Source organism: Podarcis melisellensis (genome assembly GCF_964234715.1).
Source record: "Podarcis melisellensis genome assembly, chromosome: 2".
In the NCBI taxonomy this organism is placed as follows: Eukaryota; Metazoa; Chordata; class Lepidosauria; order Squamata; family Lacertidae; genus Podarcis; species Podarcis melisellensis.
Genome location: NC_138529.1, coordinates 59,253,269 through 59,276,810, shown reverse-complemented (window position 1 = coordinate 59,276,810; position 23,542 = coordinate 59,253,269). Strand labels below are relative to the sequence as shown.

Genomic DNA, 23,542 nt, shown 5'->3' with positions numbered 1-23,542 from the left:
CAGAGATCCCCCATGCTTAACATTTCTGCAAGCTTCTGAATTACTTCTTTACTTTTTTCTGTTCCTTCTTTCCTTTTGCTTTCTTATAAACTTTTCTGTATATTTCCCCATTTTCAATTAACAGTTCATTTTTAAAGGGGAGCCAGGTTTACCTGAACTGGATGGTGTGGATATGCTCTGCCCTTTGGTATAGTATCCCCCCCTTTTTTTCTTCTTTTGCATGACTTTTTCTGCATAACTTAACCCTTTTCTTGCATAACATAGTCTTTTTCCGCTTTCTCCCTTCCTTTCCCTCTGGAACCTCCATTCTTTTATAGGAAAATGTGGCCAGAATTTGTCAGGTGTCTGTATGACTTGTGAAAGACCAAAAGTTGTACAGACATATGGAAGAACTGACATTTCACAAGCCAGGGCATGCTCCATTCCACCCAGATTCATGCCACGTTGTGAAACTACCGTATTTTTTGCACCATAACACTCACTTTTTTCCTCCTAAAAAGTAAGGGGAAATGTCTGTGCGTGTTATGGAGGGAATGCCTACGGGTGGCATGCCTATGGATTTTCCTCCTCTAAAAACTACTTGTGTGTTATGGTCGGGTGCGTGTTATAGAGCGAAAAATACAGTAAATGCTTATGTATTTTTTAATTCTAGTGTCTGGGTTTGTAGCCAAAGGTCTGTCAATACTTCTGGCTACTATAAGCTTAGCAAGTTGTATGCATGGACCAGGCAGTTAAATACCTGGAATGGCGGAGGGAGAAAAACTTTTTTAAACTGATACGAATTTGCACAAACATTTAGTATGTGTGTGTCATTCAGCCACATATTCCTGGATGTCATGGGGTTTGAAACACGTTCTTTGTGCAAATAAGTTTGAGTAGTTTCAGAGTGCACAGGTTGAAATCGACAGCTATGCCTATTTATGTATCTGATGCCACAAATGATTTTAACATTTCAATTATCTAAAGCACTCTCCCTGTCTTGTTGACTTCTGAATGAATGACCAGCTTGCATACATTATCACATCAGCCAATCCCATAGGCTAGAGTTATTCTGATGTTGTGAGCCTATTCCACCCCCCTCAAGAGCACTGCTGGATCTATACAGATACAAAAATATGCCATTAAAATGCTATGGGTTGGGGGACAACAATCCCAAGGTATCTGCCATTGACTTTAGATTCTGCTCTACAGCACCATCTAGTGTCACATTTTTATAATGCATTTTTAACATTATAAATTGACCTGTGTAGCCAAGTCGCAAGAAAGAAAATGGTTTGCAAGCAAGGAAAGTATTTTACAACTGATAGCCAGAAACTAAACCTGGAAACAGTATGCATCATAAACAAAGAATGCTTTACCTAAGATAGGTAGGGAAGATGTTCATGCCTCTGCTTGTCCATTCGCAATGTACTTCCCATTTTGAAAGACAGCCATTCACCAGTCAGTCTCCCGTGTCACAGAGTTAAGCTAAGAGATACTGTCTGAGAGTTGCCTGAAATAATTTTACTTATATTGGTATTGAGTTTATCCTTGTATAGCTCTTTCCTCCCTTCATCAAACTCATATTACAGCATGAAACAAAACATCTTAAAATCAAAAAACTAAATTTGCTTTAATACAGAGCTGATGAATTTTTTAAGCAATTGTTTATGAATTCGTGTAATTGTTTTATTTGTGAAATTAATACATGGAATGTGATTTGTTCCTACATACCTACTTTTTAAACACAGCACATGGTTTTTGCATGGAGATTTCCAATACGTTTATGGTAATGGTAGGTCTTGCACATCCATCATAAATGGTGTGTGTGTGTGTGTGTTGCTGTTATGATACACTTGGTGATTTCCAATAATACAAAATTGTTACTTACTTTTTGCAGGGACCAGATGGATTACCAGTACCAGGATGTTGGCACAAGGTATTGTACACTACCGTAGATTTTCTCTTTGGCTTGAATTAAGATTGTTGCTTAGCAAGAGTAATAGCATGGAACTAATACATAATAGAGCTATTTTGTAAAGGAAAAGGGGGGAAAGGGGGAGAAAATGAACTGAGGCAAATGTAGATATCTTTGCTAAATACCCGCATATTAATATAGCCATCATAGAGGGATTAGACCAAAGAGACAAGAAACTCAGCATTTTGCTTATGAAAATATAACTAAAATTAATTGGTCAGGAAATATGCCAACTTATTCCTGCTTGATTCTATCTTTTTGATTCTATGCCTGGCAAATAAATCTGGTTTTATTTCCATTTTAATGCTGACTTTGCATCTTGCTTTCAGGTCTGCATTATGCTATATATTTTTTTTAAAAACACATTTAGATTAGTGTAAATTTAGGGCAGAGCTGCCCATGATGGTGGCAAACCAGTGTCCTTGAATGCAGGCCACAATCACACAGCAGTAAACTTGTGCTGGCAGGCAGCAATTTCCATGAGAAGCAGAAGCTGAAAGTGGGCCCTCGCCATCACCCTCTTCTTAAGTTATTTTTCTGAGTCAGGTTTTAATACTAGAGCTGCATCGATTTTGGATTTCCATACAGTATAGCTAAACAGGAGGAAATGGCTCTGCTGCCATGGCTGCTGAGACTCTTTCTGCAAATACTTCATGCTCCCCCACCTATATGACACTTTTCAATGGGCATAAAGCCATGTACAAAAGTCAGTTCCCCCATTTTAGCTCAGCTCTTATGTGAGAGGCGAAAACAAAACAACCTAGTGCCTTTTTTTCTTTATTATTGTAACTCTTCCTATGTCCAACCAACCTTTTTCTGAGAGTCTCTCTGCAGCTTTCTCCTGTAGTGTTTTGTTTTCAGGGCTACATATACAAAGAAGGGCAGCAAATGACTGGGTGGTGCTTCTGTTTCAAGCTATGGTAGAGAGGAAAGCCGTCCAAACCAACAGGAGGATTGCACAAGCAACCTAGAGATCATTACACATGTCAGGCATTATTAAGCAAGGGCAGAGCAATCCCTTAGATCTACTGACTGGAAAAGATAGGATGGAGCTGTCTTTCTACCTGCAAGGAAAGCATGTGGACATAGATCTATTGCAGGCATAGATTTCCATAGGCCTATTGCAAGTGGTATTTCTACCAGCAGTAGCTAGTGTTAGGCCCCCAAATGGAGCATTTTAGGGACAGAATGGACTCAGCAGAGGCAGGGCAGAGGTGGCCTTCAGTTGACTGAATCCAAAGCCCATTAACTCCCTCAAGAGGCCCTGGGATTGGACCCATTAATCTCCCCACCCTCCATCCCCTCCAAAAATTTTCCGAAAAGCGAGAATTAAAGAAAATGGCGAGAATTAAAGAAAAAGAATCAGCACTGCTAGATGGAATAATTACATTGCCTATCTTCCACCTTGGATGATACACACTGGTACAGCTTTGGAAAAAGTAGATAGTCATCTACTTTACTGCCTCCACATCCTCATTTAAGATTGCACTTAGGGAGTTTAAACCATGCAATATATGATGATAATAATAATAATAAAAGATTGAAGTCAGCAATGTCACCAAATAGTTGCAAACACTGTCTTGCAGTAGATGAGAGTGAGATGCATGCTATGCCCGTGTGTGTGTGTGTGTTTTTTTAAACATGTTTGTGTTCTTTTACAGTGATCCTCCAAGCATGGACTGTGTAAATAATAGTGTGATATATTTTGATCTTTTTCTAATTTTTATACAAAAAAGAGGGGGGAAGTCACAAAAAAACAATAACTCTTCAACAGTAATATATTGACCTTTTTATACTGGATGCTTTCATGTATGGATTTTAAAAGATATAAACTTTTCCAAGGCCCATAGGACAAGCGTACATAACCAACAACTATTTTATAACTGGACACTCTGAAATAATTGGGAATGATTGTTACTTGCTGCTAACGCTACCGTGTGGAATAACAGCACTGAGAAACTATGCCTTGTGTGCCTAATTGCATGGGAGAAGGAACTTCCCCTCTTCTCAACCGATGGCTTTCAACTCTGCAATTCTGTTGCACATAGCCACAGATAGAAATGGAGGAGAAAATGAAAAAGAAAAAGAAGTTGCAGCCTTAGAAATGAGACAAACGGTGGCTTACGGATGAATGTCGGAGGAACCTCCAACCCGGAAATACAACACAAACACATGCTGCTACATACCTCCACCTTGAAGAAAACAGTTACGTTCTTGGTCGTTATGATCACCTCTGTCATCTGTGGCAGCTTTTTCCACATGTAGAAAACTTTGTCGCCGGGAGAACCTCTGCTTATCATTCTACAATCTGTGACTTAAAGCGGGTTGATTCTCTTTGGGAACTTTTATAATTACTGCGGAATTGGAAAAACTTGTAGTGCCTCACATATCATACAGATTACACACAAACACACACAGAGGAAACAGTACAATATTCATCTGTTTTACAGATTTGCAGCATAACACCAGTGCTGATTAAAACCTCTTCCACAGCCACAGTCCATGAGTGCCAGCTCATGTTTGCAAACTGGAAAGGGATTCCTGTATGAAGTCCAGTGCTTGCTTCCCTGAATTGGCAGGGCTTGCCGTATCAGTACTGATAAACTGGAGCTCTGTTTTTGTACTTTGCTCCCCCATTCCCATATGCAGAACCAAGTACATAACTCAAGGAGGAGTATCTTCATTGGTGTGTAAGCACCTCCCAAATAAAACTACCGATGGTCAGAAGCACAGGAGTTCATTAATAGCATCAGTGGTTACTTACTTGGTCATGGAAACAACTCTTTCAGTTTCAGTTCTCCAAAGTAAAGGTGTCTAGGAGAATCTCCATATTTTATGCAGCAAACAAAGGTGCGCCATTGTTACATCAGTGACCCCTTACAGCAAAGCATCAAGTGAGAACAGGCACATTTCTTTAGTGTGCCTGAGAAACTTCTGTCCAAATCAAAACACAATGGTTACAAAAAGCATGGAACTCTAGCAGTTGATTGGAATGCAACTAAGTCCCAGTGGATTGTGGGTATGAGCACAAATCAAAGGAGAAAATACTGCTAGTGGAGTATCCTGCATATTTACCATTGGTATATTGAACAAGAGCTTACTAATTTCAAGAACCTAAGCATGCCCACACATAGCCTACCTTGAACCTATATTTGTAGCAATAGGCAATTTCATTTCATGCAGCACAGCCAAAACTGTTCACCCATTTATGCAACTATATAATGTTCTATACCCCCTTTGTTGTTGTGCTGCCAATGGGATCACATACACACAGTTTGTTTACTTTAGGGATGGGGAGCCATTCAGATGTTGCTGGACTGCAACCCTGTCATCTCAGGTTGGTGCTGATGGGGGCTGGAGTCCAACAGAATCTGGAAGGATACAGGTTAACTTCCACCGGTTTGCTTCCTCTGCCAAACACCACACTGGCGAAACTCTTCACGCTCCAGGTTTCGAATCTTTTATTTAAAAGCCCATGTTAACGAAAATGTTTTCACAAGCATACAATGAGTATAGAAAGGTTCTGGCAATGATGTTTTGATGCTGGATGGACCCAGGAGCATCCAGGAGGCATGCTACCTAAGAAGTAAAGGCTACAGAACATGTTAAGTAGAAGTATATTGCTTGGAAGGTACTGAGGTAAATAGGGAGAGCAGCAGAAGTGGAGTTAATGGCTCCTGGCTCTGGCTGTTAAAAGCACAGCAGTTCTCTATGAGTTGGCAGGCATAGTTGGGAGCAGCTGCAGAACTGACTGAGCAATGTTGACTCGTGGAAAGAGATTTCAGCTTCATGGAAGCATTTGAACCCTTTCGCCTCTGAACATTTAGCTAATGCCTTATATGACTGTTTCCTCAGCGTCATGTTTGTTTGAACACCAGCAAGCAGTGACAGCGATCAACTAGGCACAAAACTAAGATGAAAGCACACGTTTATAGGAACCAAGGGACATAATACTTCGCGGTTTGAATAAAACCTAGGAAGCCTGGATTTCCCTCTCCCGTTTTATTTTGGTGCTAATTGGCTTCATCCTAATTCAGAGTTTAAGCCCTCATTCCCAGAGATGGGGTGTAATTCTATTCCAAAGTGCTGGTTCGCGTTACTGATCAGAATTCACATGTGTAAGGATGGCATGGTGCTCTCCGTTAGTGTAAGGTAGAAGAGGGGTTCTGGATTGCTATCCTCTGAATCTTTAGCAATAATGTATATTATTTCTATTATTACTACTTGTAAAGTCTTCTAGGAAAACTGCAGTTAATGCTTTAAACAGTGTACAATTCTTCACATGGTAGAAGATGCATACTATACACACAAAAATAGACTATAAAGTTAACATTGCTTCACTTGTTAACTACTTGGGTTACATATAAGATAGCTTTATTGTATTATTTCTGATGTCCATATGGCATTTTGCTCGGTACTGATATTAGACTGTTGTGTAAATGAAGATAAACTACACTGACTTAAGAAAGAAATTAGATACTTTAAATTGTCAATTAAAATGCTGTAAACTTCCAAACAAAGGACTAGCTTTCAAGGCTTCCTTGAAAGTCAAACAGCTGTGTGCATAGCTTCGTTTTCTGCATGTAATACTCTTTTACAGGTGGCAAAAACCAGTGGCAAGTCCATGGGCAGCAAAATCAACTCTCTTCTTCCTAGTCTTCAGCATATCATTTCCTCCAAATCTTATCTCCTGGCAAAATATTTCCCTGTAGTCTGTAGTGTTTGCTGAGTACACTGTACTTCTATCTAATTCTGTTAATGTCATCCTTAGCAGAAGGAAAGGAAGCAAAAAACTGGAGCATGTATGTGGTAGTGTGACAATAGTAATAATGCACAATTATAGCCCCAGTCAAGACAGATGCAGGTGGACCTGCTGCTTTAAATCCCCCCCCAATTCCCATTTTCGTTCCAAATTCCCTCATTGTTTTCAATTTTGAAACCTCATTGTTTTCAATTTTACTAATTTACAGGCTTTGGTGGGGAGGGGCAAAGTTTCTGTGAGGGAACACTCAAAAAAAGGCCACATGCATCCATGCCCTTCTGGATCACTGCTTATGAAATTTAATACTGGCTATACTATTCTTTTTTTGAGAAAATAGACAAATTACCTCTTCATCATTCTCTCTTATTAACAGCTGTCAGTGGCAGCACTGGAAAAACAAAATCCAGAAGAAATGTTTAAAAGTACTTTTCATTTCTGAACTCAACTTATTAGTGCTGCAATAAAATATATTTATGCAAGAAGTGGGCGCACACAAGTGGAGACAGATACATTGTTTGTTAGCACATTAAACCCATTTTTATTTGTGAGTCCTTGGCAAACTGTTCAGTGATAACATATTTGTAAAGAAAGAGCAACCTTCAGCAACAGTTATTTCAATTGCAGACAGCACCAAAGTGAGACTCCTTATAAAATGTGACTCTACATCATCTATTGTTAGCAACTTCATATTTTTCTTTCCTTTCCTCCAAGAAGGTGTAAGCGATTTGGAAGTATCTATGATAAATAATTTAAAAGAACACATAGCATTATCTCATTCAGTCCACATAACTTTATGAGGCATAGGTGCCAACTCCCTGGGGCCTTGGGTGCCGGAGCACCCACAAAATTCCCCATAAAGGGGCTGGGCAGCCACAAATTTTGGTGCCAGGGCCATGCACATTGCATGGCACCCATGGTCAAGGGGCTAAGTTGGCACTCCTGTTATGAGGTAAGTTAAAGGATTGTGAGTTGCCCAAGACCTGCTCCTAAGCTTCATAGTTCAAACCTAAGTCTATACCACATGGAATGCATGTCAGAGTGAATTCACTGAATATATTAGCAATGGGACTCCTGTATGGGATGCTTCAGAACTGCGTATTTTGTCTACATATCATTTATTTTGGTGGTGGTGGCGGCAGGTACTGGCCTGGTTCAAAAGTCATGCTATTCCCCTCCCTCTCTTCCCTTTGTCCTCCAGCACAGCTGCAAGGAAGAATCAGAAGCTTTTGCTTCCGCATTAAATTTCTACACACCAGCACAAAGATACAGTAGTTTGATCCATTTCTGTTCAGTTAAAGGTATACTTTAGATCAGGAGCGGGGAACCTTTGGCTCTCCAGATGTTGCTGAACTACAGCTCCCACCATCACTAGCCATTGGCAGTGCTTACTAGGGCTGATGGGAGTGGTAGTTCTACATCTGAAAAGCTAAAGAACCTGTAACTCCTGCTTTAGATACTCATTTAAAATGCTTATCGGCATCACCTTTTGTAGCATTGGGAATTGTGGGAAATAACAGCTTTAAAGCCCTGAAAGGAATTAGGTAATTCCTTTTTAATAGAAATGCTCTATTTACTGTGCGTAAGTACCGATTAAGATCACCAAATCGCTACTAGCCATCAGAATAGTAGTGATTTGGTATTTTTAACCAGCACAGTATTTTAAAACATTGAAGATTATCAACATGGCTTCTTTATATAAGAGGACATTAATATGCTTTCAAAAGCACCAATCTGTTTAGTATGTGAAATAACAACAAATTTGTTTACGCTTTAAATTGCTCTTATTTTGAATGGAAATATAAAGAATAGCCAGCATTCAATATTTTCACTACATGTTGTTTAAAGTTTTTGATAATTTTATAATTTTTCAACTTGATAGCTTAAAAAAGTGAAGGTTTGCACTATATGGTACTAAAACCCTTCCATAATTTGATTTCAAACGGCTAATTTTCATTTTCTAGGTGGGTTTGATTTCCAAAGATATATCCAGCAAAGTGATTGATCAGTATCAGGATACAATAATTGAACATTTATTCACTATTGCCTCCTAAGCAATGCATTTTTGCATGCTGAATAAACTGCATTCACATATAGTGTTCATTTGGCAAAGCAGACAGTTGAATTCGAAAGCATTCCTAAGATTCAGTAGTTGACCTTGATTTTATTATTACATTTTAGGTGGGGTGTGAAGTGCACATTTCTGCCGAGTTGAAATTATAATTGAAATCAGTGTAATCAGTAGGCATAATCTAATCAAAATTAAACGGTAAAGCATAATGGACAGGTTAAATCTCTTCCACTTAAAGAGATGGAGCTTGAAAGTATTTCACATCTGCTATATCATGCTGTGTTTATCTCAACAGAATGTTGTGCCACAGAACTGAAAAACAACACTGTCAACGTTTTCAGCCTACTTCTAAATTGGCATTTTGAATATATATTGCTGCAACTATAAATATAGTTTGGCTTTGCCTCTTGTCCAATTCAATGTTTTGCTGTAAAAAAAACATGTGCAGCAATAGTAGTTTAAACTCACTAGTGCCCAAGTTGCTCAAGTTTTAAGACAAATTACTGCTACTCATTGCACAGGCAGAAGCTGAACTACAGTGAACAATGTAATTCACTGCTCAATATACAGGAAGATTTTGCTAACTTGCTTGTCTGCCTTGCAAAAACTAGGGCATGCTTCTACAGCCCCGGTCAGCAGTTTCCCTACAGGCCACTTAAGTGGGGAAGGAAGCAACGGCTATAAAGTTTTGTTGTCACAGATGCCACTTTCTGCATACCCCTTTCACCTCTACATTGACAAATGCAATATCTGTCAGGGGCCTGGATTTGGCCCAGGTGCCTCCACTTGCTGCCCCCTGTTTTACAGTGTGCTGAGCACCTACAGTGACTCTGTATCAGAAAGTGCCCTTGACTTCAAGTGAGAGCAAAGGACAATCCCCCCCAAAAGCAGTTGGACTGCGTATCTTCTACTTTTTAAGTGAGATTCTAAGCAAAGATCAACATAATACAACTTGTGTTTTATATTCAGTAAAACTCTTATTCAGGAAGTATATATAGAAGCTGTATGAATGTGCAAATGAAGGGGTTGACAGACTCATAATTACCAAGGTAGTGTCCGGTATTACAAACTGCACATAGAAGTCTCCTTTTCATGCAAGTAATCTCATTCAGTAACTACTAAGTAAAAGGGCTTTGAGAATTATGCCTCTTTCATGAAGAATTTTGAGGAATGTATTTTACATGCTTTATATTGAAAAACTCTTCTGAGCTTCAATAAAATGTACGGTATAGCTTAAAGTTGGAAGGGAATATTTATGCGACATGTTTAGTTGTCATTGATTACAACTTTATGTAAAATTTCTAACACGTACAAGCCAGAACAACTGCTATATTTAGTTGTACTATGGGGGAACAACTATTTTTAAAATGAAGGCATTAATACAGTATTATGAATTATTGAATAAAAATATAGACTTGTACTGATCTGTTTTGTAAATTTTACAACAGGCGCTGCACAGTTTGGCGGTGTTCCCATTGTTTTGTGCTTTTTGATTTGTAGTAAGACTTGATATTTGAACCATTTTAGAATAAACTGCTTCTTGTACAGATTGTTTTTACTATGTTGTGAATTATATTCCTGCAACATTCCTAACCAGAGCTATAAAACATCCAAAGCATTTGAATTCAAATTAGCTTCATTATTTTTTGAAATTAAAGTAAGTTGTTCCATTAATCAGACCAATAGTTTTAAAAACAGTTACTTAAAAATAGTCCCGTTACAAAAACAAAACCAAACTGGAATTATTCCAATTCATTTTCTTACTAATAGTCTCACGTTACTCTTACTTTCAAATATATGTTTGGAATGCCCACTGTCATAATCCAAAACAGATTTACATTGGATTGTATAAAGAATACACACACACACACACATATATATATATGAACTGGAAAGCTTTGCACAGAAAATATATTTGACAAGGTCAGATAAACATTTGATGAGCGGACAAACATTAATATTCTCTGAAACTTTCGGCTCAACATGTTAAGAGCCTTCCATGTTAACTCCAGCTCCAAAATGCCAGAAAATTAACTGGAGGATGAAGCGCTGCAAAAACAAGGGCACCTGTTTCTTGGACACAGCAATTCAACGGGTGGAGCGCTTCCCGGCACGCCCATGCTGGTGAGGGGGAAGCATCGCCCACTGAATCGCGCCGGGTTGGGAACCCCACCTACTAAACTGCTTCATTGCGAGGCTCTTCAGCGGCTTCTGACACTGCCCTCGCGGGAGCCGCAGACTCTACTCTTTGGGCTTCGCCGCCTGCAGCCCAGCCGAGGAAGTTCCACCGCGCGCCCACCAGGGGGCGTTGCAGAATCCCGGCTGCTCAGGCCAGACGCGGGAGCGGATTCCTCGCCTGCGTTCATGCACGGAGCGGGTCGGTTATCATGGACCCCGCCCCCCCCAAGCTGCGACTCTTAGATAACAGGCTGCACTGGCTTGTGGGGGGTCGAGGCGGAAACGCAATAAGATCACATTTCACACAAGAGAATCAAAAACGGAAAGTGCCTCAGCTTCCTCTCTTTGCCGGGGCGGAGAAACCGCTGCCCCCCCCACTGTCTCCTATAGGCAGCTCTCACTTCCGCCTCCCCGAGCAGGGGAAGAGCTTCACAAGGAACCCGGAAAGCCTTCCTCCAGGAAAACCAGGTTGCCCCTAGAGTGGCATCTTCACCCTATCTCTACGGTTCCTTTTCCCGCACTTCTGGGCAGCCATGAGCGCGGAGCCACGCAGCCGCCAGGAGACTCTGGCTTTGCGGAAGCAGCTCATCGGGTAGGTGGTGATTCTGCTGAGAGGGGAGGGTGTCTTTCCAGAGACTAGAGGGTATTTCCTCCCCCCGCTTCCTTCCAGGTGTGCCCCTCTTGAGGTTGCCCACGTGACTCTGAGCCGGGCGTCGGTGCCTCAGGAAAACCGGTCCCATCCGAAACATTCAACGTCCGGGACGTGTTCCGGCTCCTGGCGCGTTTGGGTCAGATACCTTTACCTGCTTGCCTCGCTCGGTTTATAGATGCTACGTGGCAGGCGCGCTAGAGAGACCCGCAATATGCCCCGCTCGCTCCCGTCGCAAATCCCGCTCCGCCCCTTCCCGCGGCATAGGATCCGGCTGCCTCGTGTGGGTTTACCAGCTTGTATCTCTCATTTTCGCGGATTACCACAGAAAGACACGCGACCTAACAATACTGCAAAACGCTTAGGATATAGATTAAAATACAGTCGCTCTTCTCCCACAGCTTTGTAAGATGCTTGCTTCAGTATACTGAATGCTGTTTTGATTTCTAATGCGCAGGGGCACATAAATGTAATGTACATGTATTCTGATCCAGCAGATGTTTGAATTTCTAATGTGAGGATATAAAGCTCTTCCCCCGCCCCCCCCCCGTCAGGCCTTTTTATTGGTCTTTCAGAACAAAGTCCTCACACCTAGCCCAGTACTGTACTTGCTATCTCCTGACTATCCGTTCCATGCCCTCAATTCACATTTCTGGTTTATTACTAGATGCATATCCCGCCTTGCTTTCAAGGAGCTCAAGGCAGCATACGTGGTTCTCTTTCTCTCACCCTCGCCCATTATCTTCACAATAACCCTGTGAGGTAGGTTAGGCGCTTAAATAGAGAACCAAGGTCACCCAGTCAGCTTTATGGCCAAGTGGGGATCTGAACCCTTTCTAGAGGGGCCTGTCCAGGTGATGTTGGGGGCATAGTGTCAGCCTGTGGTTGTTGTTTTGCAAACAGATCATTTGAAGATCTGCCTACACACACATTAAACTGCCTAGGCCCTAAGATCAGCTTTGGAGGCCTAATGCTGTGACCTGCCACCAGGCATGTCCAAAGTCCATTTCAGGGGCTTAATCCGGCCCGGTGGTCAATTTAATCTGGCCCCCGTGGCAGTATATGTCCTGGGGTAAAATCCTTTAAAAAGCTCAGCAACTTCAATCCCCCCCAAAATGTCAACAACTTTGGGGTAAAATTGTAAAAAAAGCTCAGCAATTTCGGTCAGCCCTCACACATGTTCACTTCATCAGATCTGGCCCTCCTTGAAAAAAGTTTGGGCACCCCTGCCACTAAGGTTGTTGGGTACCAGGGAACAGGACCTTTGGTGGCACCACACCTGTGGAATTACTTCCCATGAATCTCCTTTTGTGGTGTTTAACTGGACTTTACAGACGTTATACTTCTGCCAAGCATTTATCTTACTGCTGACACCCCATATTTGCTTTATATTTATAATCTGATGTTTGTGTTAATTTGTTTTGAGCATTTATACTGTAAACCGCCTTATGAGGCTTTGCCCAAAACGTTGGGGTGGAAATATTTTAAATAAATGAAATTACCTAAGAAAAGGTAAGAGAGAAGAAAAATTGTAAGGTTCAATTTGTTTTATGATACTTGATTATTACCTCTGGCTAAACTCTGTAGCACTAACTTGGCAGAACAAGTCTGGTAGCTAGTGCAGTGGATTCCCCTGCCTTGGGGGCTTTTAAGCAGAGATTGGCTGGCCATCTGTTATGGATGTTTTAGTTGATTCCTGCATTGCAGGTTGGGCTAGATGACCCTCTGGGTACTTTACAACTCTACAATTCTACAATGCTATGGCTCTCCAGTAAAGAACCACCACTGGAGAAACAACCTAATCTTTATCCTGGTTACCATATAAATACAAATAAAGGGATTGCCGTACTTCTAAAAGGTCTCTCTACAACTGACATATTGTAGTCCTTTCAAAAGGAGAAATTTCTGGGAATGTGCTACAGAGGGCTAAGGAGGCTACTTTCAGCAGAGCATAGAAACTGAAACATGGTATATGAGGGGTATGTAAAAGGTAAAATTTATTCTTTAAGTCAGCCTTTGCCAACCCGCTACCATTGGACTACCATGACTGTCAGCTCCAGCCAGCATGGCCATAAAGGCTGGGGCTCAAGGGAAATATGTCAAAATTTGTTCAGAATGTCAATGGCACCAAATTGGCAAAGGCTTCTCTAAGCAATAGCCCCTCTTAGATTTTATTAGTGCGGAGGCTTTAAATTACTGCTCGTATTTCTTGAAATTTAGTATGATAAAAGTTTAGACTAATTTTTTAGTATTGAATTAGTAACAAGAATGGAGGGAATTAACTAAAAAGTTTATTTTAAAACATTAGTTCATTGAACATGCTAAAAAAATGCAATAAATTTAGTGATGTGGGAGTATTTGCTTCTCATTTCAATTTTACTTTGTTTTTTTAATTCAGATCCTCCTGCAAGCTTTTTTTCCCAGAAGACCCTGTAAAGATTATCAGTGCAAAGGGCCAGTATATGTATGATGAAAATGGAAACAAGTACCTTGACTGTATCAACAACGTTGCTCAAGGCAAGCATGAAACCACATTCTTGTTAATAAGCACTCACAGGCCTAAACTACATTTATGTGTACATTCTTGTAATGGTAACCTGCTGGCCCAATTTAAACTGGACAAAACCGATTCTGGCCAGTGAAACCTGGCTTGGAAAATCAGGGGCTTAAGTGTGTGCACTTAATCATTTCCCTGCAGTTAACCTGTTCCTTATCGCATACACACACATCCAAATTTGCCCCATGTGACAAATGTTTGATCTCTTCACAAATAACTCCAGTGCATGCCCATTAAACCTCAGCCCTACAACTCCATAGCCAGCAGTGCTAGATCAGGCACCTGAATAGGCTGGCATGACATGGTAGGAAGGCAACTATTACGCCTATTTGTACAGCCTTTGTACAGGCATTGTTTGGCTAGCCAGTAAGCCAAGTCACCTATACCCTGACCTGATACAAGACCTCCACTGCTAGAGGGAATATGCCTTTGATTTTTTTTATTATAAATATTTATTGAAATTTTTAAGTTACAGTATAACAAACAAACAAAGTTATAACATATGCCTTTGAATACCAGTTTAGAATCTCAAGTGTGGAGAGAAGATATGCTCTCGGGTCCTGCTTGCGAGCTTCCCCATAGACATCTTGATTAGCCACTGTGAGAACAGGATGCTAGACTAGATGGGCCTTTGGCTCTTACGTTTTAAATTATTTAAGGACATATATAAAATAAAGGAGTCAGAGCCAACATTTGTCTTAATAGCATTTATGGATGGACACTTGGCATTCTTTCATCTTGCATCTTCCTTATTTTTCAGTTGGACACTGCCACTCAGAAGTGATCAGAGCAGCACATCAACAAAATTTGGCACTAAATACAAACTCTCGGTATTTGCACGACAATTTGGTGGACTATGCACAAAGACTCTCTAATACATTGCCTAAGAAGCTGTGCACTTTCTATTTTTTGAATTCAGGGTAAGTTTGTGACACATTGCTAATAGGACTTCTTCATGAGCACCATCTCAAGCTGCATTCCTTCTAAGGCTACAGTCCTGTGCACGCTCACTTGGAAGTAAATATCAACTGAACTTAGAATGAAATCCTGCTAAGTAAGAATATGTAAGATGAAGCAGTTAACATTAAATTAGTCACACTAGAAATTGAATATTGGAAACAAATAATAGGTAGAGCCTATAAAACTATACATCTTTTTTATACATTGTTTGCAAAACAGGCTGTGTTTATTGGGACAATCAAACTGCTTTGATTAAGCCAAATGCCTGAAATTTATTTGTTTTTTAACTTATGTTCCTCAAATTAGGACGAATACACATAGTTCCTGGCTTTAGAGAAAAATTAACATTTCTGTGCATTCCTTTCTTGGAGGAAAAACCTCACACCATGCAGCTGCAAGGAAACAATTAGCAAAACATATAGACTGGGTGGGTCAAAAACCATAATGCTGAGTATTTCTTTTTGTGCATTTTGTCATTTTGCTGTGCAATTTGTACATTTGAAATCTGGTTGCTCAGTTCTGTAGACTATAGATACAAAACAGTAAAGCTGGAGAGGTTACCTGATTCTACAGAAAGAGAAAGCTGCATAACCTTTTCATTGTAGGTCAGAAGCCAATGATCTTGCTCTGAGATTGGCACGGCAGTATACAAAACATGAGGACGTACTTGTGGTGGACCAGTAAGTATATATATACTTTTAACAAAGTAAAATTATAAAGCAAACCTGGGAATTTTCATTTAACTTTTGAAGAGAAAGTTGAAATGCCCAATGTAGACATGTTTTTACTAGAAAGTTGGGAGTGTCTTAGGGTTTATTCTCTTGCATAATTTTTTACATTTGAATCCTGCCCTTCTTCCAAGGCATCTCAGAGCAAGGTACATGAGCCTCCCAGGCAACTTACCATCCAGGTACTTGTCAAGCCTAGACCTGCTTCTGTTTCTGAGCCAGAAGTACATCAGGTTCCTTAAGTCCCTTTTCTGGGCCCCAGGTTGCATGTTGTCAACATGAAGGTACAGTACATACAACCTTGCAGGAAATTACACTGTTCTACCAATGGAATGGGCACTGTGCTTCTTGACTAAATCGTAATTTATACTGTCATTACAAGAGCTTGAAGAAACAGCAAATTTATCCTCCAGGCAGCTGCTTGCTTTCTCCAGAAAGGGGTAACAGAATGAATATGTGAAGTGCTTAAGCACAGCAGCAGCTTCAGTTTGGCAGTCTAAATGCTGCAAAATCTCTGGTAGTCCCAGTGAATTAATGTAGACTTCACTGTGTGGTTCTACTGATTGTTTGTTTTTATTTAAAGTGCTTATCATGGACATCTGACATCCCTGATTGACATAAGTCCATATAAATTCAGAAATCTAGAAGGCCAAAAGGAATGGGTCCATGTGGTATGCAAAAGAGAGTGTACTTTGACCATTTTCCATTATTTCTAATTCATCTAAGCTCTGGTGATGGTGAATAGCAATTACACTTTCTTTGGACAGGCTCCTCTTCCTGACACCTACCGAGGATTATACAGAGAAGACAATAAGGATCCGGCCACGGCATATGCCAACGAAGTGAAAAAAATAATTGACCAAGCACAACAAAAAGGAAGAAAGGTAAAATAAGGAGTTAAGTGGAATATAACCTTTCATCCGTCATATAATGTCAACCTGAGTTGAATGTATTCTGAAAATTTTTCACATGTAATGTGTATATTTCATCTCAAGGAGTAACTGCGCGGAAAAGGTTTCAGATAATAATTTATCTTCTGGGTGTACATATACCATTTGCTCAATAAACAAAGATTTGTGTGTGTGGAAGGCAGGCTGACAGCCTGGTACTGTATGAAGATTTCTGAATTAGGAACACAAAATGCTGATACAGCTTGAAATGTGGCATGCATACCGCTACTGACTTCAAGTCACTTCATCTTATCTTTTCAGTTTGCTGCCTTTTTTGTGGAATCTTTACCAAGTGTTGCTGGACAAATCATTCCACCACCTGGTTATTTTCAAAAGGCAGCTGAGTGAGTATTGCTTTTTAACTTTCCTTATATATTTTCCCACTCCCAACTAAACTGCTTTGTTTGAGCTTCTGGCTAAGGACTTTTGGTGCTGTTGTTAACTCTGCCAAAGTTAAGCACTTTTAAATCCCATTGATTTCATTGGGAGAAATAACCATGTGTCACACTGAAAACAATAAGGCTTAGAAGTGTGCAACTTTCTTTAATGGAATTATCTTACTTACTGTTCGATTTTGTCAGCACTGAACAATTTTTAGTTCATTGTGCTTATTACATTTTTAAGGAAATTTAATATTTTGAAGCACACAATCAAATATTCCAACTTTTAAAATGAGAATCAGCTACTAAACCAATTATAAATTTATTAGGTTTTATACTCTTTTATACCTATGTGTGATTTGGCTCTTTTAATAGGCACATACACAGCGCAGGAGGTGTATTCATTGCTGATGAGATTCAAGTTGGCTTTGGAAGGGTTGGCAAACATTTTTGGGCATTTCAACTTCAAGGAGAGGATTTTATTCCCGATATTATCACCATGGGAAAACCAATTGGCAATGGGCATCCTGTTTCTTGTGTAGCAACGACAAAGGAAATTGCAGAGGCGTTTTCAGCAACAGGAGTAGAGTATTTTAACACGGTAACTTCCCAAATCCGTACTGTGTGACTGCAAACTACCTGTGAAAGTAATCTTTAATTAGACATTTTTGTTTAATGTAAAGGTAAAGGTGCCCCTGACCGTTAGGTGCAGTCGTGGACTCAGGGGGTGCGCACTCATCTCGCTCTATAGGCCAAGGGAGCCAGCGTTTGTCCACAGACAGCTTCCAAGTCATGTGCCCAGCATGACTAAGCCGCTTCTGGCAAACCAGAGCAGCGTACGGAAACGTCATTTACCTTCCCGTGGTACCTGTTTATCTACTTGCACTTTGTGCTTTCAAACTGCTAGGTGGGCAGGAGCTGGGACTGAACAACAGCTCACCGTGTCACGGGGATTCGAACTGCCGACCTTCTGATCGGCAAGCCCTAGGCTCTGTGGTTTAGACCACAGCGCCACCAGTGTCCCAGTTTTGTTTAAAGTACTTTAATATAAACAGATGCAGTGTGCTGCTTTTAGAATTCCTTTCAGTTCAGATTAGTCCACTACTAAATGTAGAAAGCTCATCTCTACTTTGTGATTTTCTTCCCCCGGCCCCGGGTTCAGTTTGGAGGAAATCCTGTGTCCTGTGCAATAGGCATAGCGGTCTTGGATGTGATTGAGAAGGAACAGCTTCAACTCCATGCCCTCCAGGTGGGAAGCTTCCTCATGGAACTACTCAATCAGCAAAAAGCAAAACATCCTCTAATTGGCGATGTCAGGTATCAATTTCTTAACAATCCAATCTTTGTGTGCTATAACTAGTAACTATTTCATCCTCATTATAAAGAGAAAGTACCTGCCTTACCGCCACTTGCCATTTTTTAAAATGGAGCATTAAATGGAGAGGCCAACTTACAATATCTATGCATTGCAGCTTGTTGCCTTCTTACGATACCCTTTTTCTTTTAAAAGGGGTGTTGGATTGTTCATTGGAGTAGATTTGGTGCAAGATCAAGAGAAAAGAACCCCTGCTACTGAAGAAGCAGCCATCATCATAACAAGGTATATATGGTTTCCCCATCCCTGATCAACACTAATTCATTGTGTCTCCCCTCACTTTTTCCAGATTTCTTGTATGTTCAAGAGTTGGTCATGTGAATATTACAAGTGAAGATATGTGGAGCCTCTAAGCCATTCCTCCCTTTGCACTTACCTTCTATCCATCACAGGTATCTGTGGGTGTTTATTCCAAGAACCGGGGGCAGAGAATATACAGCAGGGGTGGGAAACCTGTGGTCCTCTGGATGTTGTTGGGATTCCCATCAACAAGAGATAAAGAGTTGTAATTGGAGCATAACAGGTTCCCCACCCCAGCCTACAGCCTGAGTGCAGAGGGAAGAAAAGGAAAGCACACCAACTCATCAAAGCTAAATTATTCTTGTGTCTTCTTCCTTCCCAGTTTGAATCACAGTCCTGTCAGTAGCGCCTTCCAGTTATTCTGGGTAGCAAAGATACCCCAGCATAAGTCCCAGTTTGTCTGCAAGGACATTAGATGTGGAGCAGGTCTAGCTCATGCCGCTGATACTAGCATGGTTGAAGACTTCAGGCCTGCTGGGATCAGCTGTGCAACAGTTTCCCATTGGGAACTTGGATCACAGCCAATCCATGCAGAAAGCAGCTTTGCCAGTCCTGAGCTTGGTACTTGGGAAGTGCTTTGTGCAGCAGTTCCCAAGTGCCTTTCAATCAAGCAACTGTCTGTCAGGTACTTGGGAAGCACTGTACAAGGGAGGGAGGTGGGACAATACAGCTGTCAATCAGTGGACTTTGTCCACCTGATTCAGAACATCCCCCACCTTGGTGTACTCTTTGAGACACGTGATAACAGAAAGTGTTCTTGGAAAATGGCTTGGTATCCATATTTTATTATTTTAATGTAAACTGTGCTCATTTAACTGTGACATTTTTGTAACTTGCCTGGAACCATTTGGTAAAGGGTGGACTGTAAGAACAATATATGAGAGCAAGTATGGGGGTCAGCATACACTGAGGGCAATAGTAAGGGTCTGGCCAATCAACCATCTTTATAAGTTTATTAAACAGGATTCCTCTTTCCTTCCTTCTCTACCTCTGCTAAGTTATTCACAGCGAGATTGTGTGCATTCTCTGCTGTGAGCTCATAACCTTTCTGGAGCAGACAGGCTCCCAGCTCATTGCAGGGAACTACTGCGATCAACCTGGTGCAGAGTTCATTAGACACAAATCAAAACTGTCAGGTGCCGCTCAATTGACTTATTTGGTTCTGACATACTCTGAGTAGGCCCATTGAAATTAATAGTAATGACCAGTGCTTGTTTCTAGAAAAAGTGGCAGTACTCACCACAAAGTTGTTACAGCAAGTACCGCCAGGAAAAAAAGCACTGGGTAGAAGTAATAAATTATTAGTATTGTTGTATGCAGCCCATAATGAAAAAACTGCACCATAATAATAAAAAAGCCTGCTGAGCAAGGCAAAGAAAAACAAGCTTTTGCAGCGGGAGACAGCCAAGTGGAGGCACTTCCTTCCCCCCTCGCTTCATCCATCCATCTCTGCCGCTCCCTCAAATGCTGATCAGAAAGAGGGTGGGATGTTGTGACACATACAATTTATTTTTGCAAAGACAAGAGTCTGCTTCTCTCTGACCGCCTGCCCCACCCCCTTGATGCCCCCCCCTTGATGCTGATGTTTTCCAACAGGTGCCCAGCTGGGCATGGCGGTGGCTGATGCTCCTCCAATGCCTGTAGGTCTGTGGCAGGACGTAGTTTCCTCCGCCAAGAATCGTGTGCGTCAGGCCCCCTACACAGGTTCTCCCATAAGGATTTCCAGTGGAGGTTCCCCACCCCCCATTCTCTCCCAGAAAGGGCAGGTAGCCCATAGGCAAGCTTAAAGTACCAGGGGACTGGCTAGTGGAGTGAAGAAGGTGCAGCAGCAACAGTCACCAAAAGAAAAAATGTGCTTGCCAATATCCACCCTCCTGTGCCACTGGCTAAGCCAGCCATCCAGAGGACGCAGTTGCCTTTGCAATGGTGGCAGCAGCACGATCACCCAGCAAAAACAGGCAAAAAAGTCTCTGCTGCCCCTTCGAATTATGCTCCCTCTCTTCCCCACCCCACAAACTGAGCCCGGCCCATCCTGGCAGAGCAGCTCCCTCCCCCTCTCCCTCACAGCCGTGCCCCAGTTCCACCCAATGTTGCAGTAGGGAAAATGCATGGCCCCACAACAAGCAAGAAGGGAAGGGAGTGTGTGCAGTCATTTTCTAACCTTGCCCTGTGACATGCTCAGCTTTGCCTCTCTGCCCTTGTCACCCAGGATTAGTTCCTTCTACCCAAATATCTGGCAAACACGTCTATTCATAATTTCTTTTCCTAGAAAAAATAGCGATGGTACTGTATACCAGTGTAACCCGCCAGAAAAAAACACTGCTAATGACTTACTTGGGTCTGCTCTAAGTAGTCTATTTGGATAGAACTCACAGTGTGCAAAAAGCCACTAGCTCTGGGGCCCAATTCTAGTCCACTTCATGGAGCAGGAAGAATATCCCATTTGCTGGTAGTGTTGATAAGCTCTTTGCAGCTACTGATAGCTTACAGTGGTGCTTTTAGTAGAGACTGTATACTGTGGCAGTGACAAAATAGCTGACAAGAGATTTTACCACTAGTTACTTCAATCAGCCATTTTTTCCTTTTAAAAAATTCTAGATTAAAGGAAGAATTCATTATGTTGGCTACAGATGGTCCAGGCAGAAACGTGCTCAAGTTCAAGCCACCACTCTGTTTCAATACAGAAGATGCAAAACTGGTTGCGGACAAGCTTGATAAAATATTAACAGGTAAGGAAGGAAAGTACGCTGAGAAACAAATCCTGCACCTACACAGAACAAGATTTACATTGCTGAATGATTTAAAATGTGTTTTACTTGTTGACTGCCTGTTATTCTTTGCAACTCAAGCGTGGACGGGGCGCTAGGCATTGATTTTTAAGGCCCATGGAAGGAAATCAATTCTGTGCTATATGTATGTGCACTGAGGCCCCAACACCTTCCCCACTGTAATGACTTCTTTCAGTATGCCATTCATGACATGCAAGTCTTCTCATACAGCTGCCTTTCTCAGAGAAGGGGATTGGGGATGAGCACATATTGAAACACTGTCAGCCATGCTGCTTTCCATGTGGAAACCCTTCCTTTGTTTTGGTTGCTATTTTGAGATGTAGCTACATTTAGTCTATATTCTGTTCTGCCCATTCCACCTGAATTCTGATGCAAGGAAGAAAAAAAACTGCCAATAGAAACACAATTGGACACTAAAAGCAAGGGGCACACTATTCTGAGTCTAGCTCAGGAGCAAACAGAGGAACAGCATACAGTGGGTGGAGGAAGAAGATGTCAAAGAATCAACTTTAGCACCTTCAAGGATGAGAATAAAATTTGTATTGCTGGAAGAAAAACCAGTAATATTGGTCTCTGCCACAGGGAAATGTAGAATCATCTAATTAATACTGTTGAATATTCTACAGAGCTAGAGAAAAGAGAAGCTTAGAGAAAGTTCACTTCCACTACCTTCATATGGTAAGTATTCAGGTAATCTGATGATAAAAAAAGAGTCAAATACTCCATGAAGGAATCCAGTCAATTCATTAATCTAAATACACAATGAATGTACACAATTATATCCTAGCAATGTATAATCTACAATAAGCATGTTATTACAAAGTATTAAGGAAACTTTCACTGAGCTTTGAAATGTGGATATTTAATTCTTTCATTCCATCTCTTACAGGTTTACAGACATGGTGCTGAATTCTACCATGTTTCTAATATATTTTACTTAAGCTACAATACCAAAAATACTACCTTTTCCCAACTACAATTATTAAATTTATTGTCTTTGTTGTAATACTGATAGTACATAAGTTCAAAGCTCTACAGATGTTATCTGTTGATCCAACTCTTCATGCAGTGGAGTAAAAATCAATTGATTTATCCAGAAAACAAACTGCTTTATTGGTTACAGAACCTAAACCACAACTTACACTCATTTCTGTTTATATTATAAAATTAGCACCTTCCAGTCATTTGTGGGCATGTTTTCATCCTTCCTAACAATAAAGTAAGCAACGGCTAAAGTTAGCAAAGCTTATACCTAAACATACCAACATTTTAATTATGCGGCAATCTTTTCTAAGTTTTGTAGGGATGAGCATGTCAGAGAAAAAATATTTTTTCCAAATGTTTTCAACAAGCAATTTTACATGGAAAGTGTTTACCTACCATCAAATCCATGTTATATTTTTCATTCAGGATCGAAGGGAGGTACTAAAGAACTATTAAACCAGATAGCAGATTTGGCTATGCTAATAAAAAATAATAGTTCATTCTTTTTTAAAAAAAAGTTTTACTTTTAGATGACATAGATTTAGGAACTACCCACCTACATTATTTAGAACTAATTTGCTGGTTGAAATTTTACTGTGTCCCTATCAGCAGTGACCTTACTTCATAGTATCTCTTCAGACTGCTGGCTCCTAGTGCTACAGGTATGGAAGGACAATTTTGAGCATGCTTTTTAGATTTTCTTTAGATGCACAGTTACACAAATTTCCATCTTTAAAAATAATATGCTAAAAAGTGTTTTAAAATTCAACTTGCTATTGTTTAACCTGCACTAATACAATAAAATGGTGCTGACCAGAACAGCAGTAAACATGCCAAAGCACAGATGCATGGCAACAAGTTCACATCCCAATGTGTCAAGACCATGTACCTCTCTCAAAAAAGGC

At 40.8% G+C, this 23,542-nt stretch overlaps 2 protein-coding genes across 56 annotated transcripts in view; both read left to right on the top strand.

Annotated features, from left to right (window-relative positions):
• Window positions 1-10,337, top strand: part of COL23A1 (collagen type XXIII alpha 1 chain) — a 314,166-nt gene extending 303,829 nt beyond the window's left edge. For 47 of the 50 annotated variants that reach the window (XM_081900617.1, XM_081900604.1, XM_081900585.1 and 44 more), the window contains 3 exons: window positions 125-187; window positions 1,880-1,918; window positions 4,006-10,337. In XM_081900617.1, the coding sequence (XP_081756743.1) occupies window positions 125-187; window positions 1,880-1,918; window positions 4,006-4,059 (156 nt within the window). In that variant the 3' untranslated portion in view covers window positions 4,060-10,337. Of the gene's footprint in view, window positions 1-124; window positions 188-1,879; window positions 1,919-3,618 lie in introns of all 50 variants that reach the window. The other 3 variants (XM_081900616.1, XM_081900584.1, XM_081900586.1) reach the window with 3 other exon arrangements.
• Window positions 10,338-11,235: 898 nt separating this feature from the next.
• On the top strand, window positions 11,236-23,143 carry PHYKPL (5-phosphohydroxy-L-lysine phospho-lyase). 6 transcript variants are annotated; one of them, XM_081900634.1, is made up of 13 exons: window positions 11,245-11,557; window positions 14,013-14,131; window positions 14,932-15,091; window positions 15,737-15,811; window positions 16,443-16,530; window positions 16,627-16,743; window positions 17,071-17,153; window positions 17,565-17,790; window positions 18,352-18,506; window positions 18,700-18,789; window positions 21,463-21,593; window positions 22,280-22,333; window positions 22,546-23,143. In XM_081900634.1, the coding sequence occupies exons 1-12, from the start codon at window positions 11,499-11,501 to the stop codon at window positions 22,300-22,302; spliced, it is 1,326 nt and encodes a 441-aa protein (XP_081756760.1). In that variant the 5' UTR covers window positions 11,245-11,498; the 3' UTR covers window positions 22,303-22,333; window positions 22,546-23,143. The 6 variants fall into 6 exon arrangements, with proteins under 6 accessions (XP_081756765.1, XP_081756761.1, XP_081756760.1 ...); XM_081900637.1 differs by lacking the exon at window positions 11,245-11,557 and adding an exon at window positions 11,652-11,753; XM_081900638.1 differs by lacking the exon at window positions 11,245-11,557 and adding an exon at window positions 11,764-11,897.
• The last annotated feature ends 399 nt before the right edge of the window (window positions 23,144-23,542 follow it).